This window comes from Eschrichtius robustus, chromosome 1 (genome assembly GCF_028021215.1).
Source record: "Eschrichtius robustus isolate mEscRob2 chromosome 1, mEscRob2.pri, whole genome shotgun sequence".
Lineage (NCBI taxonomy): Eukaryota > Metazoa > Chordata > Mammalia > Artiodactyla > Eschrichtiidae > Eschrichtius > Eschrichtius robustus.
The window spans coordinates 45,789,471-45,815,219 of NC_090824.1; the positions used below are offsets into that span (position 1 = coordinate 45,789,471).

General features: G+C 36.8%; 1 protein-coding gene across 1 annotated transcript in view; it reads left to right on the forward strand.

Moving 5' to 3' along the window:
* The window catches only part of WDHD1 (WD repeat and HMG-box DNA binding protein 1), a 63,810-nt gene extending 38,906 nt beyond the window's left edge, over positions 1-24,904 (forward strand). Inside the window, exons 15-26 of the mRNA XM_068545221.1 lie at positions 593-730; positions 2,369-2,525; positions 11,158-11,272; positions 12,136-12,267; positions 14,736-14,959; positions 15,044-15,162; positions 15,353-15,409; positions 17,955-17,998; positions 18,430-18,600; positions 19,229-19,359; positions 21,079-21,217; positions 24,135-24,904. Coding sequence (XP_068401322.1) covers positions 593-730; positions 2,369-2,525; positions 11,158-11,272; positions 12,136-12,267; positions 14,736-14,959; positions 15,044-15,162; positions 15,353-15,409; positions 17,955-17,998; positions 18,430-18,600; positions 19,229-19,359; positions 21,079-21,217; positions 24,135-24,335 — 1,628 coding nt within the window. The 3' untranslated portion in view covers positions 24,336-24,904. The remainder of the gene's footprint in view (positions 1-592; positions 731-2,368; positions 2,526-11,157; positions 11,273-12,135; positions 12,268-14,735; positions 14,960-15,043; positions 15,163-15,352; positions 15,410-17,954; positions 17,999-18,429; positions 18,601-19,228; positions 19,360-21,078; positions 21,218-24,134) is intronic.
* Positions 24,905-25,749: the final 845 nt, after the last annotated feature.

Sequence of the window (25,749 nt, forward strand, 5' to 3'; positions counted from 1 at the left end):
AAACTCACCAAGCTTGTTCCCAACTTAGGCCCTTTTCATTAGCTTTTCCCTGTCTACTGCAGTGCTCCTCCGCCTATCATTTGGATGGCTGACTCCAACTTGCAAATCATATCTCAGTTTAAATTTCACTTTCTCAAAAGGCCACCTTTGTCTGTCCAATCTAAAGTAGCCACTCAGTCTGATACTCTATCACATTAGTATTTTAATCTTTGATAATGACACTTAGTATTTTCTTTCTTTTTAAATTAGTTTTTCCTCTCCTACCTGAATATGAGTTTCAGGAGAACACTGACTTTGTCTTGTTTACCATTGTAGCCTCAGTACCCGGTACAAAGTAAGCTCTCTTTAAATACTTCTTGAGTGAATGAATTACCGCTTATAAACACTTTATGTAAATAGTCCATGTAACATACTATTCTGCTTCTAATCCCTGAATGGTGCCTCAGGTAAGTGGATTATCTATAAAAAGTACTGCTAATTAATCTAGGAATTTATCACAAAATAAAATTCAATTCAGAGAAAATAATTTAAACTGCATCATCATAGCTAAATAACCTTTGATACCTGATTTATATTTACATTTTCTCACTAGGTACAGGATTTGATGGGGATCAGTGCCTTGGAGTTCAACTGCTAGAGCTGGGGAAAAAGAAAAAACAAATTTTACATGGGGATCCTCTTCCTCTTACAAGGAAATCCTACCTTGTATGGGTTGGCTTTTCAGCTGAAGGCAAGATAAATTCATTTATATTAAAGTCATTTTTCAAGAAGAAAATTGCTTCATTATTTATTCCTAATTAATTTGCTTAAAGATAAATTGTCTATATTTTATGTTTAAATTTATTTATTTTAATATATTGGCAGAACTGGAAACTGGAATTTCCAGGCGAGGTAGCCACTCTTCTGTGTACAAGATCTCTTCTTCATCAGAATTCTGATTAGAAAACTTACAAAGAGGGAAATAAATTTTTCTGAAAGTTTATTAGCTAGCAAAAAGGAGATATAAATCAGTGTTCAAGTTTTGGCTTTTTTAGAAGATTCTACATGAAAATCAGGAATTTTCTACTGATTTCCACTATAGTAACCACTAACCACATGTGGCTATATATAGAGCACTTGAAAAGTGTCTAATTTGAGTTGAGATGTGCTATAACTATAAAATACTCTCCAAATTTTGAAGGCTTAGTATGAAAAAAAAATGTAAAAAATTTCAATAATTCTTTTACATTGATTACATGTTAAAATGATAGTATTTTGGATATATTGGATTTAACAAAATATATTATTAAAATTAACTTCACTTTTTTTCCCCCTTTTGTCATGTGGCAGAAGGAAATTAAAAATTACATTTGTGGCCCATATGATATTTCTATTGAACAGTGTGCTGTTGTTGACTCACTTAATAGTGGGTTATGACAGATGATTTGAAGGACACTGAGGAGTACCTTATTTTAAGGCACCTGTTAACCCTGTCTTCTGGCTTAAATATTTCTATTATTGGAGATTCATGCCCTTTAATTATATCATTGGGAACTCCAGTTTGTCTTTAAAAAAACCCAACCATTTCTGGATGTGTTTTCTATTGGGATATTATTAGTCACTTATGCTTTAATAATGTGACCATTAATAACTTCCATTCATATAGCTGTATTTTTTTCTCCCAGTTACCAATCAGATCTAGACCCTGAGGAAACTGCAGTTTGCAGAGTAAGAGGGGTGTGAAGTCACAGATAAAAAAAGGATAATTAGGGAATTTGCCATGTACTTCCTGAAATGGGAGCAGAGTAGGTGGGAAACAGGGATGCTTACTTGTTTCCTAGGTAAGTCTAGGAGTAGAACAGTGGGGAACTGTTGGGGAACAGAACAGTGACAAGGCCAAGAGAGGGGGAAGGAAGAAGAGTACTAAAGACAGATTTCTCTACATCGTCACCTTGCATTAGGTTCTCCTCATTTTTCCAAGTCTCTCTTGACCAAGGAAACTTCAGATTCAATTTTAACTTCTTTACTGAAATTGGCTTTAAAAAACTGCTGTATTCCAGCAGGTGGCATAGTTTTCACTGAATTGATCAGGGTTTTTTTTCCCCTCTTTTTTTTGGATAAATTTTAGTCACATCACATGCAATTTTTTTTTCCTTTTATTCAGTTAGGTCTTACTCTATGTGGTTAGTGAAATTTTATGGGAAATAATCTTGGATTATTTGTCTTTTTGGTTTTGGGGAGGTTTTTTTTTTGGTTGGGTTTTTTTGTTTGTTTTTTGTTTTGCTTTTGAATTGAAAGTTGATTGATTGGTGTATGTATTTGAAAAAGGATTTATTTAACAAATACATAGCTGTGTTTCCAGGTGATTTGTTTTTCTGTTGGTATATAGGTACCCCATTTTATGTGGATTCAGAAGGCATTGTTCGAATGCTTAACAGAGGACTTGGTCATACATGGACTCCTGTATGTAACACCAGAGAACACTGCAAAGGAAAATCTGATCACTACTGGGTGGTTGGTATCCATGAAAATCCCCAGCAACTGAGGTGGGCTATTAGAAAATGCTTAGTTGACTCTTTTTAAAAAGTACTTTGAAATTCTTTATTATGCTTATCTTTAAAGGTATTTTTAAAATCTTTAACCTTAGCTCATTTACTTGCTTTCCATATTCACTGAATCAGGAATTTGTTTACATTCACTTTGAAGTTTTCAACCAATTGCTTGACTTGGAACCTATTGAGCAAAATAGAAACTAAGGGAATTCCCTGGAGGTCCAGTGGTTAGGACTCTGTGCTTCCATTGCAGGGGGCATGGTTTTGATCCCTGGTCGGAGAACTAAGATCCCGCAGGCTGAGCTGCATGGCCTAAAAAAATGAAAAGAAAACAAGTTTATTAGTGTGACTAGCATTATTTCAGCCAGATAGGGAGGGGAATTTTGGGTAAACATCACATTTCATCTTTTATTATAGCCTTTTATTTTAAACTTTGATTTAGAATTGAATATATAATTTAGGTGCTTTTTGAGATTTTTAGCTTAATTATTGTTATAGGGGAGTGGGCTAGTAGAAATTTAGTAGTTGACTGCAAGTGCAGAATTCTCAGTACATATAGTCTCTATTCAGTATTGTGTTGAGTATTTACCTCTTTTGACACCAAATATCTTCTTGGTCAAAAAGACTGTCAGTGACATTGTACAGATACTTGGTGAACAAAGAAGTCTCTGCTTTCATGGAGCTTATAGTCTGACTGGGGAGACAGATAACAGAAACAAGTAAATATTAATTACTACTTAGAATAAATACTACCCGTTAATCTGAGCAGACCCATGATGAAGAATAACAGAAGAGCATTTTCTATGATAGTATGGTCATAGAAGATTCTTTTTTTTTTAAAATAAATTTATGTATTTATTTATTTTTGGCTGCGTTGGGTCTTTGTTGCTGCGCATGAGCTTTCTCTAGTTGCAGTGAGTGGGGGCTACACTTCGTTGTGGAGCACAAGCTCTAGGCTTGTGGGCTCAGTAGTTGTGGCACATGGCTCAGTAGTTGTGGCTCACAGGCTCTAGAGCGCAGGCTTAGTAGTTGTAGCGCACGGGCTTAGTTGCTCTGCAGCATGTGAGATCTTCCTGGACCAGGGCTCGAACCCATGTTCCCTGCATTGGCAGGTGGATTCTTAACCACTGCGCCACCAGGGAAGTCCCAGTCATAGAAGTCTCTTAATGGAGGTAGTATTTAGAATGAGACCTGGAGGCCGAGGGGGTCTGTTATAGAAGAATGGATTGAAAAGCAATCCATGCAGAGTAAACAGCATGTACAAAGGCTGTGAGGTCAGAAAGAACTTGGTGTGTTTGAGGAATTAAAAGGATGTAAACGTGGCTGGAGTACAAAGAAGCAAGGGGTAGCAGGGAACATAAATCCAAGTTGGTATCAGTAAGTTAGACATAGGCTGCATTATAGGCCATGATAGAGAAGTTTGGATTTTCTTTGAAGTATAACAAGAAGTCATTCAAGGGTTTTATCCAGGGGAATGATATAATCTGATTTATACTATAAAAAGAAAAATGTATGTGGTAAATGGATTGGCAAGGGTAGGACTGGAAGCAGGGAGACCAATTTTTCAACCAGGGGTTTTTCCACTCTTCTGGGGATGTTTGGAAATGTGGGGTATTGTTTTTAGTTGTCACAAGGATTAGGACTTACTCTATCATTCAGAGTAGGCTGGAACTGGTGTGGGGCAGTGGAAATGAGGAGAAGCAGATTCAAGATAGAAACAGGATTTGCTGGTAGTTTGGGGGTTGGGAATGAGAGAAGAATCAATGACACCTACATTTCTAGTTAAAGCTACTAGATAGATAGTTGTACCATTTATAGAAATAAGGAAGATAAAAATGAATACTCTCTTGGGTGTGTTAAGCCTGCACAATATCCAAAGGAAGATATCAGGAAGGTATTGGGGGCTTCCCTGGTGACACAGTGGTTAAGAATCCGCCTGCCAATGCAGGGGACACAGGTTCGGGCCCTGGTCTGGGAAGATCCCACATGCCACAGAGCAAGTAAGCCCGCAAGCCACAACTATTGAGCCTGCATGCCACAACTACTGAAGCCCACGCACCTAGAGCCCATGCTCCGCAACAAGAGAAGCCACCGCAATGAGAAGCCTGCGTACCACAACAAAGAGTAGCCCCTGCTCACCGCAACCAGAGAAAAGCCCGCTCGCAGCAACGAAGACCCGAAACGGCCAAAAATAAATAAATTTTTAAAAAAAGAGAGAAAATGCTTAACTTTAAAAAGAAAAAAGAAGGAAGGTATTGGAATATATGATTCAAACTCAGAAATTTTGGCTGGTTATATACATTTGGGAATCATCAGATTATAGAAGGTATATAAAGTTATAGTAATAAATGAGAAGAAAGAGACAAAAGGTATCAGTCCAACCCCAAAGAAATTCCAGCATTTAGAGGTCAGTTATTGGAGTAGAAGCTTTTGAATGAGAAAAAGGAAGATTAGCTAAGCAATTAAGAGAAAAATCGCCTGGAGAGGGTCATGTCATAGAAACTATAAGTGGAGACTATTTCAAGAAGCAATAATCAGAAAGGGAAATAAAAGTGGCTTTCAAATATATGAAAAGATGATTGATGTCACTTGAAGTAAGATTAAACACAAATCAGAACTAAAAAGAGATTTCTCTTCTTACCTATTAAATTAGAAAAATCTGAAAATTTGATAACACTCTTAGCTGGTGAGGCTGTGGGGCAATAACCACGTTTATGTATTGCTGACGGGAGTGTAAGTTGGTCACAATCCCTGCGGAAGGCAATTTGTCAAGAACTATCAGAATTAGAAATGCATATGCCCTTTGACCCAGTGAATCTGTCTTTATGATTTATCCTGCTGAAAAACTAGTACTTGCTATTTGAAGTATAATCCATGGAAAAGAACACATATAATAAATGTTGGCAGGGGTGTGGAGAAAAGGGAAGCCACATATACTGTTGGTGGGAATGTAAATTGGTACAGCCACTGTGGAGAATAGTACGGAAGTTTCTTAAAAAGCTAAAAATAAACCCAGAAATGACCCAGAAATTCCACTGCTGGGTATATATCTGAAGAAAACCAAAAACACTAATTGGAGAAGATTCATGCATCCCAGTGTCCGTAGCAGCATTATTTACAGTTGTCAAGTTATGGAAGCAACCTAAGTGTCCATCGACAGCTGAATGGATAAAGAAGATGTATATATACATGATTTTTTTAAAGATATTTTATCAGATGTAATGAGAAGGAAGAAGATAGGTGCAAATGCAGATAGATTTAGTGGATGAAAGGTGACAGGAATTCCTGTCTGATGCCTTCTGTTTTGGTGGCAGATTTTGAAGCAAGATAGAGGGTATTTTTGAAGGCATTGGTTGGCAGTGTGGATGTTTGAGAAGACATAGTCTTCTTAAAGAATGTGAAATTGAACTTAGTAGAAAATCATAGAGGAATTGCTGGTTATTATTTCTGTATGTTATGTGTTTTCAAAGTCTCCAGATAGTCCATTATTGACATATTTAGTATCAGAAGGAATTTATTAAACTTTTAAAAAATTCTAATTAATTAATTTTTGGCTGCGTTGGGTCTCTGTTGCTGCACGTGGGCTTTCTCTAGTTGCGGTGAGCGGGGGCTACTCTTCGTTGCAGTGCATGGGCTTCTCATTTTGGTGGCTTGTCTTGTTGCGGAGCACAGACTCTAGGCACGCGGGCTTCAGTAGTTGTAGCTCGCGGGCTCTAGAGCACAGGCTCAGTAGTTGTGGTGCACGGGCTTAGTTGCTCTGCAGCATGTGGGATCTTCCCGGACCAGGGCTCAAACCCGTGTCCCCTGCATTGGCAGGCGGATTCTTAACCACTGCGCCGCCGGTGAAGTCCCTAGTTAACTGTTTCTAACAGTTCTTAGAGTGTAGGTTGTTCTCAGGGATTTTTTTTTTACATGTCTGTTTCCAGGAATCAAGTTTTTAGTAACTTGAATGAAAGAATTCATATTTTATCTTAATCAGAGGTTTAGTTTTGAACCTAGAAGGATTTTTACTACTCCATCTAATGTTTATTCAAGTAAGATGATTCATTTTGTTTGTTAATATCATTATCTTAAGGAAGTATGTGAAGTTATTCATTTGTAATGAATAATTTTGGTTTTTCATTTAATATTAAAACTATTTTATCAAGTTCAATTTTTACACCCTCTAATAATTTGTACAGCTGGCTTTTTTTTCTTACTTGCTTTATAGTTAAGATCTGTGAAGAGTTTTAACTCTCATTAAAAGACATGATAATTACAGCTGGTAACATTTAACTTAAATTCAACATGGGAGGGCTTCCCTGGTGGCTCAGTGGTTAAGAATACGCCTGCCAGTGCAGGGGACATGGGTTCAAGCCCTGGTCCGGGAAGATTCCACATGCCACGGAGCAACTAAGCCTGTGCGCCACAACTACTGAGCCTGCACTCTGAAGCCCATGAGCCACAACTACTGAAGCCTGCACGCCTAGAGCCCGTGCTCCGCAGCAGGAGAAGCCACCGCAACGGGAAGCCCGTACACCACAACAAAGAGTAGCCCCCGCTCACCACAACTAGAGAAGCCCGCGTGTAGTAACGAAGACCCAACGCAGCCAAAAATAAATAAATTAATTAATTAAAAAAAAAATTCAACATGGGATAAAAAAAATAATGGACTCTAAATTACAGTTTTTAGACTTGGAAGGATTTTAGAAATTGTCTAGGCCAGTGGCTCCTGACATTTTTAAGCATAAGAGTCCTTTTAAATGTCAAAGCATTTCATGACCTACAAATGATAGCAGCTTGTACAGTGAGTATCAGTTGATAGAGAAAATCCATAATAGCAGAAAGTTTCTGTAGACCTAAAGATTATATTTGAACATAAATTTGTATTGTAAGTTATATCATGTACATGCATGTGAAAATTCTAGTACATAAAGTGGTAGCTCTTTTATTCATGCTGTAGACAGTTCATGGTGCCCGTGTGAATGCATGGTCACTTTGCAAAGCTCAGCAGCCCTACAGGGATAAAAATAGTGAGAACCACCAGTTGCTTTTGGTCTAGTTCCTGTGCTCTGTCTTTACTCCTGGTCCTTTTCCCCAATTTTTACAGGTGAGAAAACTGAGGCCCAAAAAGATTAAGTAACTTGGGATCACACAGCTAGTTAGTAGCAAAAAAGTTCCTATATTTTCTCTGTTGAAATACAGGAACAGTGGAAGTTGAGTTGATAAATAGATTGAAAGAATAAACTTATCCCTTAAGGACTGGCTTATTCTAGGGGAATAATTGAATTACTGAGGGGAATCTCATACGGCTGACATTTGAAACACTGAGAAGATAATGCTGAAAAATATATGTACTTGTATATACCGTGATAAATTGATCAGGATGTTTTTCATTTTTTCCTGGCTTTATTCTGGAAGAATCAACTTGAATAAGAATGTTTTTCAAAGATTGGAAGCTACATTTCTCAGTATGGCCTACTGCACTTCTCATACTAGCTTTCCTTACATTTAGACACATGTAGAGGATGATTAATTTCCTTCCTGTTGATAGAGAGGTCCGTGAAAGCCCAGGGGAGAAAACTGTACAACCATCTTTAGTAGCCTGCTGCTGTGTTTAATGAGACTTAATTATCCTTGCTATCAAGAAATTCATTCTTATATTTATTTAAATCTCCAACGCTTCCATTTGCTCTCAGTGTTCGTGGTAAAGATAGCAAACCACTTGCTCCTCTGGAAAGGCAGCATTTCATAATGGTCCAGAGCTGGAGCCTGCTGCAGTATCCTGGCTGAAATGCTCACTGTGTAGCCCCGGCCATGACATTTAGACTCTCTGTGCCTCTGTTTCCTCATTTCTAAAACCAGGATGAAGCTAGTACCCATCTCAAAGAACTAATGTGAAGACGAAGTGATGTAGGAGTACTTAGAACAGTGCCTGGCCCTTAGTGAGTGTTCACTGAATGTCAGTTGTTAATAACAACAGTAGTTTTCTTACCGTCACTACTTTAAGGCATTTAGCCTTGTATCTCGTGGTTAATGATTATCTGTTTCTATAATCTTTCCATTTAAAATACATTTTCTAACCCAGATTCAGCAGTATTTATGCTTTCTTTTTGGTGAGGAAATACATTTTGTTAAAAATAATTTTCAAAAAATTCATTTGAATCAGTACAAAACACCTGCCTTTAATTACTGCTGTGTAGCGTATCTGATTTCCTACCTCTGTTTGAAATGAACTTCAGTTTAGCAGAAACTGTCTTTATGGTTTCCTCTGAAGATTTTTTTTATTGTCACCACTGGTTAATACATAACTGAGAGTTTACTAATTTTCGTGCCACAATCTAATTTGCTTTCTACAAACATCAGCGTTCCTTTTCTCTTTAGTTTAGTTTAGTTTTGTTTTTGTTTTTTACCTTATTCTGCTTTATTTTTTGATATTGGAACATATTTATTTAACGATATTTTATGCAGGCACTTCATATCATATCAGGCATTCTCTTTGGTTTTTAAAAACTCTTAGGAGTTATTTAAATGCACTTGAAAACAAACTTCTTTTTGCAAGTTATGTTCATTTAATAAGCATTTGCTAAAAGTACTGACTACATGTCCTATGCTACATGAAGTTAAATTGGGCCAGCAGCCTTGAAGAGTTGGCTGGTAAAATCATTATCTACTCCTGAGTCAGTGCTCTAAAAGAGTTAAATCCCCTCGAACACTAAAAGAGTCCCATGCAACACAGAAGACAAGCAAAACTCACTAACTCTTAGAAACTTAGTCTGGACATTGGCCCCAGTTTTCTCCAGTTTGATATTTTTCAACTCTTTAATATAAGAGAACAAATTTTGTGATTTGTTTGGAAAGGAATTGAAGTAATTTTGTCTCCTTAGTAAACTGTGGTTTATTTTTTCACATTTTATCCTCCAAATGGTTTAGCCACAGTTTCCAGGAAACTCATTCATTGTAGGCAAAACCCATCAAATTAGCAGTCAAATGAGTTTGTTTTTTCCTCCTCTTCCATGAAAGAGATACCTAACAGAGAAAAGGTCTTTTTACTTCAAGTCTTTAAAGCTAAGAAAACGATAAGAAATGTGAATTGGTGCTCTGCTTTGATGTAAATGTGGCTTTAAAAAAGCTATTAGTAAAATCCTTATCAATTTTTCTTTATGATAATCGCTTACTATGACTAAATAAAGTATTAGAGTTGTAAAATGTTTTTAAACAGGAGAGTCTAAGTCACTTTATAGAAAAAAGAATGTTAAGGCAATTAAGATTACTCCTAATGTTCCTCCTAGTTTTGTTAATGTGCATATATGCGTATGTAACTGCACTCGTCCTTTCTGAATGCACATGTTCTGTCTTCCGTTTTGCATGACTAAAATGGTTTTGTGAATAGGTGCATAACAGAATTGCTACAAGAGGTTTTTCAAGCGCTGAGTATTCACATTGCCATCTCATACTATGTGGTGAAAACCACTGATTTATGTGAAATCATAAAAGGGGAGGAGGTAGAAAGAAATGAGGATTTATGTTAAAAAATATTGGAACTCTAAAAACATGTTTGTTTTTATTATATTTTCGCAAAAAGAAGGAAAGGGAGTATTTAAATCTTACTAGAAAGGGAGCCTATGTAATATTCCTGGGTAATGCCACTTATTTATTTTTTAACTATTCTAGTGGACATTTGATAATATTAGAAGATATTTATGAAAAAAATTTTAAACCTAAGGGCCTAATTTCTACTTAGTATTTTCCTTCAAGAAAGTCATAACTTAAAGCCCTGATGAAAAAGGCTGTATTACCGGATGGCTGTTAGGAAGCATTGAACAAGGGTCTATGTTTTTTAAATGATTTTATAAAAATTAGAAAATTTGTCTATAGTACTTAGAGTGTGCAGTTATGTTTTTCTTATAAATAATTTGGAGTACATACATTAAAAGAGTATTCTGCATATATAAATCACTCTGATGAATGCTTTTTAATTCATAAATTGCATTGGTACTCATCCTGATGGGCATATATGAGTGCCTTACATATTCTAGTCAGAAAAGTCCTTGCCAACTGAACTATTACCACATAAGGCAACCCTTCATTTAGCAGAGCAGATATACAGTATAACCTTTTTGTAGTGATAATGGATTTTCTGCTTCACTCTCACCAATATCTAATAATAAACACTTATTGGACGTTTCACCCTCTTTTTCTCTTATATGACACTTTCTACCAACAGTACCAAGTATTTCCAACTGATGAATGAAAGTGAATATGCTTTATCAGCATTTTATCTTAGGGCGGTCTGTTTTATAACATGGATCCCATAACAAGTGTTTATGACACAGTTTCTGTATTTTGAAATTGGGCATTTTGCTAAGGAAAATCTGAAAAGAGCTGATTTCACTTTTAGTGATTGTTAATTTAATAAAGCTGATGTGAGGAGAGATTTTTGAAGTTCTTGAAGTACGTGGAGGGATAATTTTGACACTTAATCAGGCCTAAAGTACTTTTTTAAAAGAGGAATCTTTTGTATATTATTAAGCCAGCTATTGGAATAATATTATTCCAAGTTACTAACTTTTGGAAAATTTATAATGTAGCAGTTTTTATGATATTTTAGAAAGTTTCTATGGTGAGACTGTTTCTTTCCTGACAGGTGTATTCCTTGCAAAGGTTCTCGATTTCCTCCCACCCTGCCACGCCCTGCTGTAGCTGTATTATCCTTTAAGCTTCCTTACTGTCAGACTGCCACAGAGAAAGGACAAATGGAGGTATGCACAAATCTTACCTTGACACTCTGAGTTTGATAATACCCTGCCTGTGACACAGACATTTAAAATTATTCTGATGACCAGTGTTGAGTATTCATTACTTTATAATTAAAGAAATAGTGGTAGCTGTGAGGGAAGAGGGCTGCTTCCAGGGACTTGTCTAAGAGGTAAATGGGTGTGACTGTCAGGGCCTCACTAGGGTAAGGCGCTCACTCTCGGGCTTGGACAAGTGCCTAAGAGGACGTGCCTCCATGAATTTTGTTCCCTTAGGCGCCAGGCTTGCCTCACCTTACTCCTAGCCCTGTGTCATCAAAAGTCATTCGCTATCTTGCAGTTAGTTATTCTAAACAAGAAACAAATCAGCTTATAAAAATCTAGTTTACCAAGTTCTCTGAGCATCAGCTATGATAGCTAGGAAACTTTAAAATGCTATGTACAGTTGACCCTTGAAGAACATGGGTTTGAACTGTGTGGGTCCATTTATACATGGGTTTTTTTCAGTAGTAAATACTACAGTACTGCACCATGCAAGATTGGTTGAATCTGAGGATGCCGAACCTCAGATATGGAGGAACCGCATATATATAGAGGGCTGACTATAAGTTATGTGCAGATTTTCAACTACACAGAGGGTAGGCGCCTCTACCTGCTACATTGTTCAAGGGTCACTGTATTTCCCTCTTTTTTTTAAGGATAGAAGATTAAGTCAAGGCATAATATCACATTAGAATTGTAAAATAAGCTTCAGAAAGGAATATTTCAGAAAATATTTTATTCAGAAACTGGTATCGTATGATAAATGTTTAACACTTGCATGGTATTCAGCTGATAGTTGGCTCTAAGCAGTTTTTCCACTTTTGCAGGAACAGTACTGGCGTTCAGTTACGTTTCACAACCACCTTGATTATTTAGCTAAAAATGGTTATGAATATGAAGAGAGCACTAAAAATCAAGCAGTAAAAGAACAACAGGAACTTTTAATGAAAATGCTTGCGGTGAGTAAAATAAGTATAGTGGGGAAGAAAAGTTAATTGCTTTTCCCTAGGTTGAATTTATTTATTTATTATTATTTTTTTTAATCAATTGGTCTTTAACATCATACTGTGCTGATGTGAACTGAATGTTAAATTCTACTTATATAGGATAATAAAAATTCCACTTAGAGGTTGTTAATCATTCCCATTTTTTATTATAATTACTGAAATTTAATTTTTGTACCCAAGAGCCCCTATGTATAGGAAACATCTCTTTATTGTACCTTTGACTTTTACCCATACAGTTTAGTACCTGCTATTGTTCCTGGAATGACCCAAATGTAGGGGAAATATTCCAGGGGCATATTCTTCAGAGTGATCTTTTACTAGTTCTGTCTGATAATTTTTTTTTTTTTGGAGTATAATTGCTTTACAATGGTGTGTTAGTTTCTGCTTTATAACAAAGTGAATCAGTTATACATATATTTCTTAATGGTATGTGAATTAGCACCAGGTTCCACAACCTAGAATTCTTAAGTTGTATCTGGTGGTGTTTTTCTCCCTTAAAAGTTCAGTTTCCCAGTTCACGTTGCAGTTAAAATATTTAAGACATTGCCTTGTATCTAAGATCATAGGAGGAAATAAACTCTTCTGGTGCTACCTCCCTTTTTTGTTTTTGCCGACTGGTCTGTGTTTTAATAGGCCCTGTAGGTGATTCAGATGCTTATTAATAAAGTTTGAGAACTGGCTGTAGCTCCTCTCTTATCATGTGCAGCAAATAAAGTTTGAGTGTAGACTTTTAGGTCTGCAGGCTGAGCAGTCTTAAGACCTTTGATCAGGCTTTTAGATGTGCCTGCCTTTTGTTATCCTCTTAGGTAAAAGTTTGTCTGTACCCAGTGATGACCAGGTTTGGTCCCCTGGATATTTAAGTACATTTATCTTTAGAGACAAAAGAACTTTTTGAAACATAAGATTCATAAGTTTGTGTCCTCATTCCAGGTTGGCTTATGAGGAGGAGTATAATGTAATTTCTTCTGTGCTCTTCTTGCACTAGACTGTAAACACCCTGAGGGCAGTGACCATGTCCTGTTCACTACTGTATGCCAGGCACTCATGTAGTGTCTGATACATAGTGCACCTCAGTATTTCCTAAGAGAGTAAATGGCCCAGACTTTTCATTTTAAAGTTGAGGAAAAAAACTCCTGAGGGAAAAGTGATATCTGAGACCACAGAGCTTATTGTAACTTGTCTCCAAAAGGTGATATTCACTACTGTCACCTCTATGCAACACTGCCTTGCATTTAGTGTTAAAGAAATTTAATTAGTTTACTATAGAGTAACTTTTGTTCCATTCACAAAGTCCCATTTGTACACCAACATGAACTAGTAACCTTTTTATTTCCTACAACATATGTAAGGAAACATGTTTGATTTATTTACCATTTAGCCTTAGAGGAGCTTTTCCGCTGGGGTGAAGTGTTCCTCAGCAGGGTGCTAGTAGCGCCCTGTTAGTTCTTTAGCATTCCTGCCCCCAGGCAGATGCCCATAGTTCCACCTAATTACTGGGAAAACCGTACTACTTTCATTTCCAAATGCCCTCTGAGGCAGAGTACCACCCTGATTGAGAAGTACTGCTTACAGATAAGTGATTCTGGAAAACTTGAGAAGGACATGCAGGTAAATATCTAAAGCATCTGTGCTGATGAATCAGACTTGACATGTCTAAGTAACAAAGTAATACTTGTATGAATTATGAGACCTTTAGTAGTCTTCGAAGTATTAGTTTTCCTCACATTGTACTTCAGTTGCCTCACTTTGAGTCGTCAAAATTCATACCAAAAGAAAAAGTCATGATAAATGAATGTTTTTCATTTTATATTGTAAGTATAAAAAACAGAGCAAGAAAAAGGAGGTTGTTTGCTGATTTGGAAGTTGTATAACTGTTTCTGGTAGTTAGAGATCATGGACAGTCATACTTAAAAAGCTAATGGATGAATCTATTTGCCTACCCACATTCACTTAGTAGCATTTGTGTGCCAATTCTAGGCAAAGTAATAACAAATCATTTACAATTTATTCTTTCTTTCAATTTGCTACCCTGTTTTGTGAGTGCAGGTGGTGGAATGGGCAGGAAAACAAATTTAGGAGGACCATTTTTGAATTTTTAAATAAATCTCTTACTCTCCTTGCAACCAGTAACTTGAAATGATATGTCATGTTTCATTGTTGATTGTAAAATGCACCATTATTTTACTTATTTAAGTCACTAAGACAGAAAGAAATGCTGCCAATTAAACTGACTCACCATCAATTGTAAGACGCTTCTCAACTTCAGAGAGAGATGTTAAAATGTGTAAAAATGTGCCTCTTAGAATCAGGGATACAGTATCTAGAAAACTTTTCTCAGTTCTACTAGTAATATCATTCTTTAATTTTTAAAAAGTTTTACTCAACATAATTTGACTTTTTTCCCCCTTTTTTTCCTTTAGCTTTCTTGTAAACTGGAGAGGGAATTTCGTTGTGTGGAACTTGCTGATCTAATGACTCAAAATGCTGTGAATTTAGCCATTAAATATGCTTCTCGTTCTCGGAGATTAATACTGGCCCAGAGACTTAGTGAACTGGCTGTAGAGAAAGCAGCAGAATCGGCAGCCACCCAAGCTGAAGAAGAGGAAGAAGAAGAAGAGGATTTCAGAAAAAAGTTGAATGCTGGGTAAGAAATGTTTGAGTTTTACCATCCTGAATGTTGACTTGGTCTTTTTATAGCTCTTTATTGAATAATATCATTGTCTTTTAGTTACAGTAATACTCCTACAGAGTGGAGTCAGCCAAGGCTCAGAAATCAAGTTGAAGAAGATTCAGAGGATACTGGAGAAGCTGATGATATAGAAGAAAAACCAGAAATACACAAACATGGTAAGATAACATTTTTAAGGCAGTTTAAAGATGAGATGTGTCATGTGTGTGACTTCTCCCCTTTTACTTGGCTGAGGGAAATTGAATACCCATACTTTTTCAAGACATCTTTCCTGTCTGATTGTTGATTACAGAAGATGACTTTATGTTCCCAGTTACACTGTATTGTTTTATCTTAATTATTTTGTAGGAGAAAACCCATTTTTCAAAAGTGTAAATTCCTCTGATATGCCAGCTATTAAGTCAGGTAAGAAAATTTTGATTTTGTAATATCAAGAAAATTTTGAAGTAGTTTTTACAGTGATACATCTACTCAAATACACCTTACTCTTCAGGGCCTGTTTTGTTGTTGTTGTTTTTAATCAGAAATGTTTGTGAAACAGTGGTCATTTAACAAATACTTATTAAATGCCTATTTTGTGTCTAGTATTTGCCTGGGGTGGGGGGCTACAGCGGTCAAGTAGACATGCATGTTTGATCCCTGCATAAACCTTATAGTACCAGCTGGCTTTTAAAAGTATATATATATATATATATATATATAAGTTTGATTTTAATATACTTTCACATGTGTACAGATTATTAAAAGAGCATGTAGGGGCTTCCCTGGTGGCGCAGGGGTTGAGAATCTGCCTGCTAATGCAGGGGACACAGGTTCGAGCCCTGGTCTGCGAAGATCCCACATGCCGCGGAGCAACTAGGCCCGTGAGCCACAACTACTGAGCCTGCGCGTCTGGAGCCTGTGCTCCGCAACAAGAGAGGCCGCGATAGTGAGAGGCTCGCGCACCGCGATGAAGAGTGGCCCCCGCTTGCCACAACTAGAGAAAACCCTCGCGCAGAAACAAAGACCCAACACAGCCAAAAATAAATAAATAAAAAAAAAAAAAGAGCATGTAACAGGTGGCTGTAATCTAGTCAGTGGTGGGGGATGGTTTGGGACCCCAAGGAAGGCCTCATGGAATGTTTATTTATTTTTTAAATATATTTTTGGCTGCGTTGGGTCTTTGTTGCTGTGCGCGGGCTTTCTCTAGTTGCGGCGAGCGGGGGCTGCTCTTTGTTGCAGCGCGCAGGCTTCCCATTGCGGTGGCTTCTCTTGTTGCGGAGCACGGGCTCTAGGCCCGCGGGCTTCAGTAGATGTGGCACGCGGGCTTAGTAGTTGTGGCGCAGGGGCTTAGTTGCTCTGCAGCATGTGGGATCTTCCCAGACCAGGGCTTGAACCCGTGTCCCCTGCATTGGCAGGTGGATTCTTAACCACTGCGCCACCAGGGAGGCCGCCACGTGGAATGTTTAAAGCAGAGATCTAAAGGATGAATGAGTCAGCCAGGCAAAGGTGGGTGGGAGCAGAAGAAAAGCATGTGGGCTTAAGGAACAGCATGTGTGAAGACTGTAAGAGAGGCTTGAAGAGCACAGAGAGCAAAGAGAAAGGGGTGCTGAATGGTTTTGGAGCCAAACTGTGCAGATCCATGTAGGCCATGGTAGGATTTTGATCTTTATTCTGAGGTTGCTGGGAGGCTGTTGTAGGTTTTAATCAGGGGCAGAGTATGGCACACTGTGAAGAGGAGGACTGCATATAAGGAGACTTCTGAGGTAGTCCCAAGTGAGATTGAATAGACTGGGGTGGTGGTGATTGCTGGTAGAAAGAATGGGAGGAATTGAAGAGGTGTTTCTGAAGATGATATAGAGAGTATGGAAGTTCAGGGTGTGAAGAATAACTGTCAGTTTCTGGCTTGAGTGCTTGAGTGAATGATGGTACCATTTACTGAGTCAGGAAACACTAGGGAAACGTAGGTTTAGATAGGAGGACGATGAATTACTATTGGCTGTTTGGGTCAGGAGCTCAGGAAAGTAGTATCTCTGGGATGGAGATATAAAGTGAACATTGTTGACATAGGTATAGCAGTTTAAACCATGGGTATGGGTGAGTGAGCACTGGGGGAGGATCAAAGTGAGGAGAAAATGAGGTTAGGCATAGAGAGGAGGAGGAGGAGGAGGAGGACGAACCATCAAAAGAAAATGAGGAAGGAGGTAAGCCAGGGAATGCAGTATCTCAGAAGTCAAAGGGGAGATAGTATCAAGAAGAAAGGAACACTCCGCTGTGTGGAGTGCTGATGAGAGGTCAAACAAGGTGATGGCTGGAAAAGATCCAACAGTTTTGGCCGCATAGAGTTTACTGAGTTCTTAGCAAGAGCAGATTCTGCAGGGTAGTAGGGCTGGAAGCCATGTATTGGATGGAGGAACATATGAATAGTGAGGAAATGGGAATAGCTATGTAGACAACTCTTGAGAAATTTGGCTGCTTAGGGGAGGTGAGAGAAAATTATGTGGGGGGCGAGAAGGGGATGTGGCAGAGAGCGTGTTTGGTTTTTGTTTGTTTCTTTAAGTTGGAAAACTTGAGCCAATAAAGAAGGAAAAGTCAAAGATGACACATGTAGCCATTGCTAGCACAAGTTTCTTGAAAAGCAGGAGTGGGTGGGATCTAGAGCATTCGTAGAGGAATTATTAACTAGCTAAAATAAGGCACCATTCTTCCCTGGTAACAGGAGAAAAGAATAGATCTGTACATATTGTATCTGTATATTTCATAGTGGCAAATTGGGATAGTTCCCATCATCTAATAGCTTTTATTTTGACTTAGAAATAGGAAGGAGGTCATATATAGTTATTAATAGTTTTAAAGTTGCAAAGTACATTATTTTCATATAATACAGATTAAAATATTCCATTATTCTTATAGAAGTCATAAGTCTTCTGAGTTTTACCACTATTAAGTGAGGGTTTCTTTCTTATGAAAGGTGCAGTTACCTCTAGCAACCAAGGACGAATAAACCCCTTCAAGGTAAACTCTTTCCAGTGATGTTTTCTATTATTTAAATACATTTCCATACAGAGAAATATTTCCAAACTACCAGATGACCCTCCCCAAACTTAAGAGGCATTAAAGACTGCAACAGATTAAATTTTAAAATATTTAAATAAGTAAATATTTTAAAATAAACAAAGGTGAAAGCAGCACTAGTTCCTGCTTGGACCAAGAGTTACATTTTCTACTTATCTTCTGAGAACCTACAGTTTTGAAGGTTTTCAAAACTTGGGGATGTGGTATTTGGGAACATGCGCATCAGTCTTAATTTGGATTATACCAAATATATTCAATTCCGAAGGTGAGACTACAGTACAAACTTAACAGAAATTTAAAGGAAAAATAAATCTCTTGGCATTTTTTTTTCTTCTTTAAACATTAAATGCTAATATTAGTTTGCTTTTTAGGTATCAGGCAATTCCAAAGAGCCATCCATTTCAGTGAATTCAGTACGTTCAACTAATATTTTAGACAATATGAACAAATCATCCAAGAAATCTACTGCACTTAATCGAGCTACAAATTATGAAAAGTCTCCAGTTATAAAGCCTCTGGTTCCAAAACCAAAGTCTAAGCAGGTATGATTTCACCTGCCCCCATCTGCAGTACACAACTCATAGTCTGTTTGTCTTACTTTAGTTCTGTTCACTCTTTCAGGTATGAGACAGGAGGCTCCAGTTGTTTATAAGTGATTGTCTAGTGAGGGCAATGGTTCTCAATTCTGGTTTTGCATCAGAATCACTTTTTAAAAATATGTAGACCCAGGACAGGGACTCATGCATCTATCTGTATTTTTTTTTCATTTTCCAAGTGGTTCTGATGCATGTCCCTATTTAATGACAGCTGGTTTAGTACCTGGCCCTAATCCTTCCTTGTTCTGTATTCTGATTTTGCCTCCCAGATTTTGTCCCAGTTTTGGTATTTTATCACAGATTTGTCATCAGTAAAATAGACCTGCCGTTTGTATTTTCCATTTCATATAATTTTATTCATCTAGAATACATGAAATTTGAGGTACAGTTTTTTTGGGTTTTGTGTGTGTGTTTATGCATGTTTATTTTCAACAGAGAACCTCTCGGGACTTCACATGTTGGTGTAAGAATTCTAAATAATTATAAATATTTCTCCACATTTTTCAAAATTTGCTTGTAACATATAAAATCATACTAGATTTTGTTGCGGTATTCATTATGTTTGTTTTTACAGGCATCTGCAGCATCCTTTTTCCAGAAAAGAACTTCCCAAGCTGATAGGACTGAGGAAGTAAAAGAAGAAAATCCTAAAAATCCATCATCTGAAACCCCAGCTATGTGTCCTCAAAACACTGAAAATCAAAGGTCAGTACATAGAGAAATTTAGTGTTCTCAAGATGTAGTATTCCAATAAAAGGCATACAGAAGTAGCAATACAAAATTATGTGGCCCTATTATTCATTCATGTAAATACTACATTGGCACAGGTAGTAGGCATTCTGAACACTTGTAACTTTAGGGAAGCCACAAATATTGATTAATGTCTATTTATATTACTTATTAAAGTATGCTTTGATAAACTGCATACATGTTTTAAATTGTGGATACGTTTTGCTGGGACACTATATTTTATAATTAGTTCATTTTTTCATTTGCTTGTTTTTAAATCGTTAGTATAGTTACATGGGAGAAACACAGTCAAAAGATAGAAAAAGATGTGTGATGAAGAGTAAATCTTTTCCCTGTCCACCCAGTTTCCCCTCCACAAATAGTCACTGCACAAGTTTCTTATATAGCCTTCTGGAATTATCCTATGCATGTACACTTAGATTTATCTATTTTTTTTAGTTTTACAGAAATGGTAGTATACTCATTGTTCTGTGCCTTATTTTTTTCATTTAATAGCTTTTGCAGATGATTTCTTATTACTACATGAAGAGTTTCTTTAATCTTTTTACTTCCATTGAACGGCTATACCATAATTTATTTAGTTCTCTACTGGTGGACAAAAGGTAGTTGCTGGTCTTTTGCTAGTACAAATAGTAGTACAGTGAATAACTATATGAATATTATATACCTATAGCTGTAAGATGGATTCCTGTATGGTTCAAGCTAATGTACAATTGTAATTTCGATAGATACTGCAAAATTGTTCTGCATGGATGTTGTATTATTTTGTACACCCCCACCAATATGAGAGTTCCTATTTGTCCATATCCTGTTTGTCCGCCAACTCAGTGTTACCAGATTTCTTGATCTCTTGTATGCTAGATTTATTTAAAATACATCAGCTAAATTGCAAAAGTCACCATTTCATTTTTAGTGTTATGTATCTCATTTAACCAATATCTCATGCTAACCAATTTAATTTGAAGGGATAGCTGTGGTTTTTATTTTTCCTCTTTTGTTCTGAATTTAATTTAGATATTAAACACTGAAATTTTTATTTAAGAAGATTCCATTTTTTATACTATCAACAGGCTATACAGAAAAAAAGTGTTCAGTAAATATTAAATGTTTGCATTAAATCTTCACTTGTGACCTAAAGACAGTTTGTGTCAGAACTGAAATCTAATAAAATTGACAAGTATGCTGTGTCCATGCTTTACATAATAATGGTACAAGAAAGGACCCACACTCCCAGGTCAGCTGTGAGGGCAGGGGTGAGGAGCTTGAGAGAAGTCGTGACGATTTCAAATAGCTGGTTTGGGAAATGGAGAAAGGCTACCAAAGATACATGGAAGGGTTATATTGGGCTAGAGGGGCTAAGTAGGATTGGAGACCTTGAGCCTGTCAACATTCATAAAAGAGTTGAAAGTTCAGAGTTTTGCTGCACTTGGAAAATACAAATGTGAGTAATCCCTTTGAATTGATCTTATAAAGGATTTTTTCAGCTCATTATTCCTGCAGTCTCTAGGCAGTTTTAAGTAATATGTAATTATGAATATTAACAAGTGTAATTAACTGTGTCTCTTTTACTTTATATATAGGTATGCTAATGGTTAATCACTAACCTGAAAAATCATGAAGCACTTTAAGACTGTGTCTTAATTATAAAATTTTTTTACATAACTGCTGTTTTAGGCCAAAGACCGGGTTCCAGATGTGGCTGGAAGAAAACAGATGTAATATTTTGTCTGACAATCCTGACTTTTCAGATGAAGCAGACATAATAAAAGAAGGAATGGTTCGATTTAGAGTATTGTCAACTGAAGAAAGGAAGGTAAGTAAGGTTAATTGTACTGAGATTGAGACTTGAGTGAATTCCCAGGGGTTTTTTTTTGTTTTTTTTTATTGGGGTATAGTTGTTTTACAATGTTGTGTTAGTTTCTACTGTACAGTGAAGTGGAGTTCCCTGTGCTATACAGCAGATTCTTATTAGTTATCTATTTTATACATATTAGTGTATGTATATCAATCCCAATCTCCCAATTCATCCCCCCGTCCTCGCTTTCCCCCCTTGCTGTCCATACGTTTGTTCTCTACATCTTTGTCTCTGTTTCTGCCTTGCACACCAGTTCATCTGTACCATTTTTCCAGGTTCCACATATATGCGTTAATATACGATATTTGTTCTTCCCTTTCTGACTTACTTCACTCTGTATGACAATCTATAGGTCCATCCACGTCTCTATAAATGACCCAATTTCATTCGTTTTTATGGTTGAGTAATATTCTGTTGTATATAAGTACCACATCTTCTTTATCCATTCCTCTGTCGATGGACATTTAGGTTGCTTCCATGACCTGGCTATTGTAAATAGTGCTGCAGTGAACATTGGGATGCATGTGTCTTTTTGAATTATGGTTTTCTCTGGGTATATGCCCAGTAGTGGGATTGCTGGGTCATATGGTAATTCTATTTTTAATTTTTTAAGGAACCTGCATACTGTTCTCCATAGTGGCTGTATCAGTTTACATTCCCACCAACAGTGCAAGAGGGTTCCCTTTTCTCCACACCCTCTCCAGCATATATTGTTTGTAGATTTTCTGATGATGCCCATTCTAACCTGTGTGAGGTGATACCTCATTGTAGTTTTGATTTGCATTTCTCTAATAATTAGTGATGTTGAGCAGCTTTTCACGTGCCTCTTGGCCATCTGTATATCTTCTTTGGAGAAATGTCTATTTAGGTCTTGCCCATTTTTTGATTGGGTTGTTTTTTTTTTTTTTTTTTGATATTGAGTTGCATGAACTGTTTATATATTTTGGAGATTAATCCTTTGATTGTCTGTTGATTCATTTGCAAATATTTTCTCCCATTCTGAGGATTGTCTTTTTATCTTGTTTATAGTTTCCTTTGCTGTACAAAAGCTTTTAAGTTTCATTAGGTCCCATTTGTAAGGATAATTGTACTGAGATGGGGACTTTAGTGAATTCCCGGGTTTTAAAAATTCTTAAAGAAAGTGCCTTTTTCTGTTTTTAGAAATTGAATACATTCTGATAAACTCTTGGTGGAGAGGAAGTACAACAAGCAAAATGTCAGCTTTGAACCTGTGGATATATAATAATTATTATTTAGTGCTGATGGTTAATCTTTTGGCAGATGTACTGCTTACATCCGTATAAGTTTCTGCATATTGTAAGTTAGGGGAATACCCCAAGAAAAAGTGCATTACTTATCAAAAGCAAAAAAGATTAATAAGTAAAAATGAAATTAATTCACATTTTTGGACTACTACTCTGAAGTCCTTGTAAGCAGAATTTCTTAAAATGCTATTTACTTCCACATTGAATACTAAATGAGAATACTGCTTTGGGGGGAAAAATCTGATGTTCTGTTCTAGCCTTTCATGTGAAAATTAGGACAGGTGGCTTGTACCTATTGCTCCTCATGTCAGTTTCTGCCATGTGAAAGAAGGCTAAGAGCAGCTTTCTTTTGCAAGGGGAAGGATTGTGTGTGTCGTATCAATAAATCTCAGACTTCCCTTCCCTAGGAATGACTGCGTGCAGCATGGGCACCTTGTGACATAGTTACTTACCTTGATAAGCTGGTTTTTACAAATAAAAGTATGGCAAAATGAGGAAGCTAGAAACTGGTCTAACCACCTCTAGCCTCCTTTAGAATCTCATTAGCATCTTTGTATTTCTCATTTTTTATAAGTATTTATAAAAGGATAAAAATTGTAAAGAATTAGATAAAATGACATCTGAGTGAATAAGACCATATTAGGAAAAGAGGAAGAGACTTGGCAAAAGTTGTGATTGTGTTTTTGAATACTTAAAAATGTAATCAATATTTTTAGTGTAAACCTTAAACATTTCTTAAATCCCGTCTGTTAATGTGAAAAATACTACAGGTCAGATGGTCCCTTTTCAACAATAATGACTAGGAAGGAAAATAAAGTAGGAGGAAGAGGAATTGTTATAGATTAAAAGAGGTTTAAGAGGTAAATGAAATGAGTGAAGCTTGTTAGGTTCTTGCTTAGTGAGTAGAAACCAATCCCAAAAGAGCGTATACTGTATATAACATTCGTGATATGACAAAGTGATGGGGATGAAGAACAGAGAACTGATTGCCAGGGGTTAGGGCCTGGGAGAGGAGTGGGGTGGGGCAACATGTGGGATCCTCATGCTTATGGAACTACTGTTCTGTATCCTGAATGCGGTGGTAAATACACAGCCTACAATAGAATTATACACACACACACACACACACACAAACAAGTAGAAATAAAAAAGGGGATTTTATCAATGTCAATATCCTAGTTGTAATAGCGCACTACAGTTTTGCAAGATGCAACCATTGAGGGAAACTGAGTAAAGGGAACACGGTGGCTTTCTGTATTATTTCCTACAACTGCATGGAAATCTATAATAATCTTAAAAGGTTTTCTTTTTAAAAAAGTACCTGCAGTTATAGTGTTTTGCACTTAATATGGTTAAATACAAGCAGAGTTTAGATTGAAATGTTATAGAGGTAGAATGTAAATTTTTTAAGGTGCCCTGCAATTAAGTAGTAAGAGATTAGTTTAAAAAAAAAAAAAAAAACGAGAACCCTTAATGATTAGTTTAACAATTCAAGTGCTAATTATGCTGCTCTACGTAAAGGAATGTTGCCTGCAAAAGTAACAAAATCATGTCCTTCCTATTTCTTTGTTAGTGCCTAAAAACTTTTCTCCTGCAATATTTTTATAAAGGCATGGGCTGCCAAGGCCAAAGGAGGAACTGCAAGTGATGGAGCTGAAGAAAAGAAACGAAAACGTGTGGTCGATGATAGTCACGAAACTGAAAACCAGAAAGAAAGAACGAAGGAGAATCTGAATTTGCCTAAAAAGCAAAAACCTTTAGATCTTTCTACGAATCAGAAACTGTCAGCTTTTGCATTTAATCAGGAATAGAGTAAGGAAGTGAACTTAGGAAAGTAATGGATTTTTTACTCATCTTTGATGAATCTAGACCTTTTAAAAAAATCTTTAGGAAACTCTTTATATATTTTTAAAAGAGTTTAAAGACTGCTGTTTGTCTTTATAAGATAATGTAGTAATTATATTGGTGTAGGTAGCAAGGCATCTGTAAAAACTATCATCTCTTCAGATTGCTCTGTCCCCAAATGGAGGGCCATTCAGAAGCATTGTGGTCATGGTCACTGACTGGAGGCCACTGTCGTGTCCCATTGGAAGCTGATTTGATTTTGTTTCTTACCTTCAACATCATCAAAGCCAAGGTCTTAAAACCTCTGAGCATTGAAGTACCTTGTAGGGTTTTCCTTGTTTGGTTCATGTCATGTACTGGGAAGTACTACAGAAGTCCTCTTCCCAAGTGTGTTACCATAGACTGCTCTCTATGTCTGTACTGGGCCCAGGGGACCATGTATTTTTTTTAATATGGGCCCTAAACATGTAAATAATTTTGTAGATGAAGACCTTTTGTTTGTTTTGGCAGTTTCTTCATATATTACTTTTAATTATTTGTGTAGCCTTTTTTTTTTTTTTTAATAAAACTTTCACATTTCCATATTTACATATTTACCTTGATATGGCCTTCACATTGTATTTCCATGAATGGAAGTGTTTGTAGAAAATATATTGTATATTTATTACCGTAATTTCTACCACCCCCCATCCTATTACACAGTATACATACAGAAGAGAATTGAAGATACTGTTTTGATAGCATTGCAGCCCAGCGCATAATGTGCTCCTGGTAAGCTACTCTGGTTATCAGCATCAGCAGTGCTTTTCTGAGCAAGTCTTTGAAGCCTTGATAAGAGAGTGGTTGAAGAGTAATGGGAAGTGTTTAACTCCTCTTTTATTTTGAACAAACAAGATTTAATTAAGTAGTTCATACATTTTTTGGTTAGTATTCTAAGCAGAACTTAATACAAATGCAGCCACTTAATGAGGGCAAAGTACAAGGGGTGGGGTTGGGGTAGGGGGATAGTAGTAAAGTCAGGTGGCTCAAAATCGAGGGTAGTTTTATAGGTTGGAAGGAACAAAATATGTTGAAAATTTAGATGTGTAGGAGCCAAAGGATATTCCTTGTCTCATGATGATTAAGGTTGGGAAGGAATACATTTCTGATTGTTTAGTTAGTAGCTGGTATTGAGAAACATTGTAGCATAGAGGTTAGGAGCACAGATTTCAAAGCCAGACTACCTGGGCTCAAAGGACCACTGCAATACTACCAGCTAAATAACCTTGGGCAAGTTCTAGCCTTTGTCCACTCATCTGTAAAATGGGTATATTAATAGTAACTACTTTAGAGGCTTGTTATGAGAATTAAATGAGGTAAAAGCACTTACCTGGCACATAG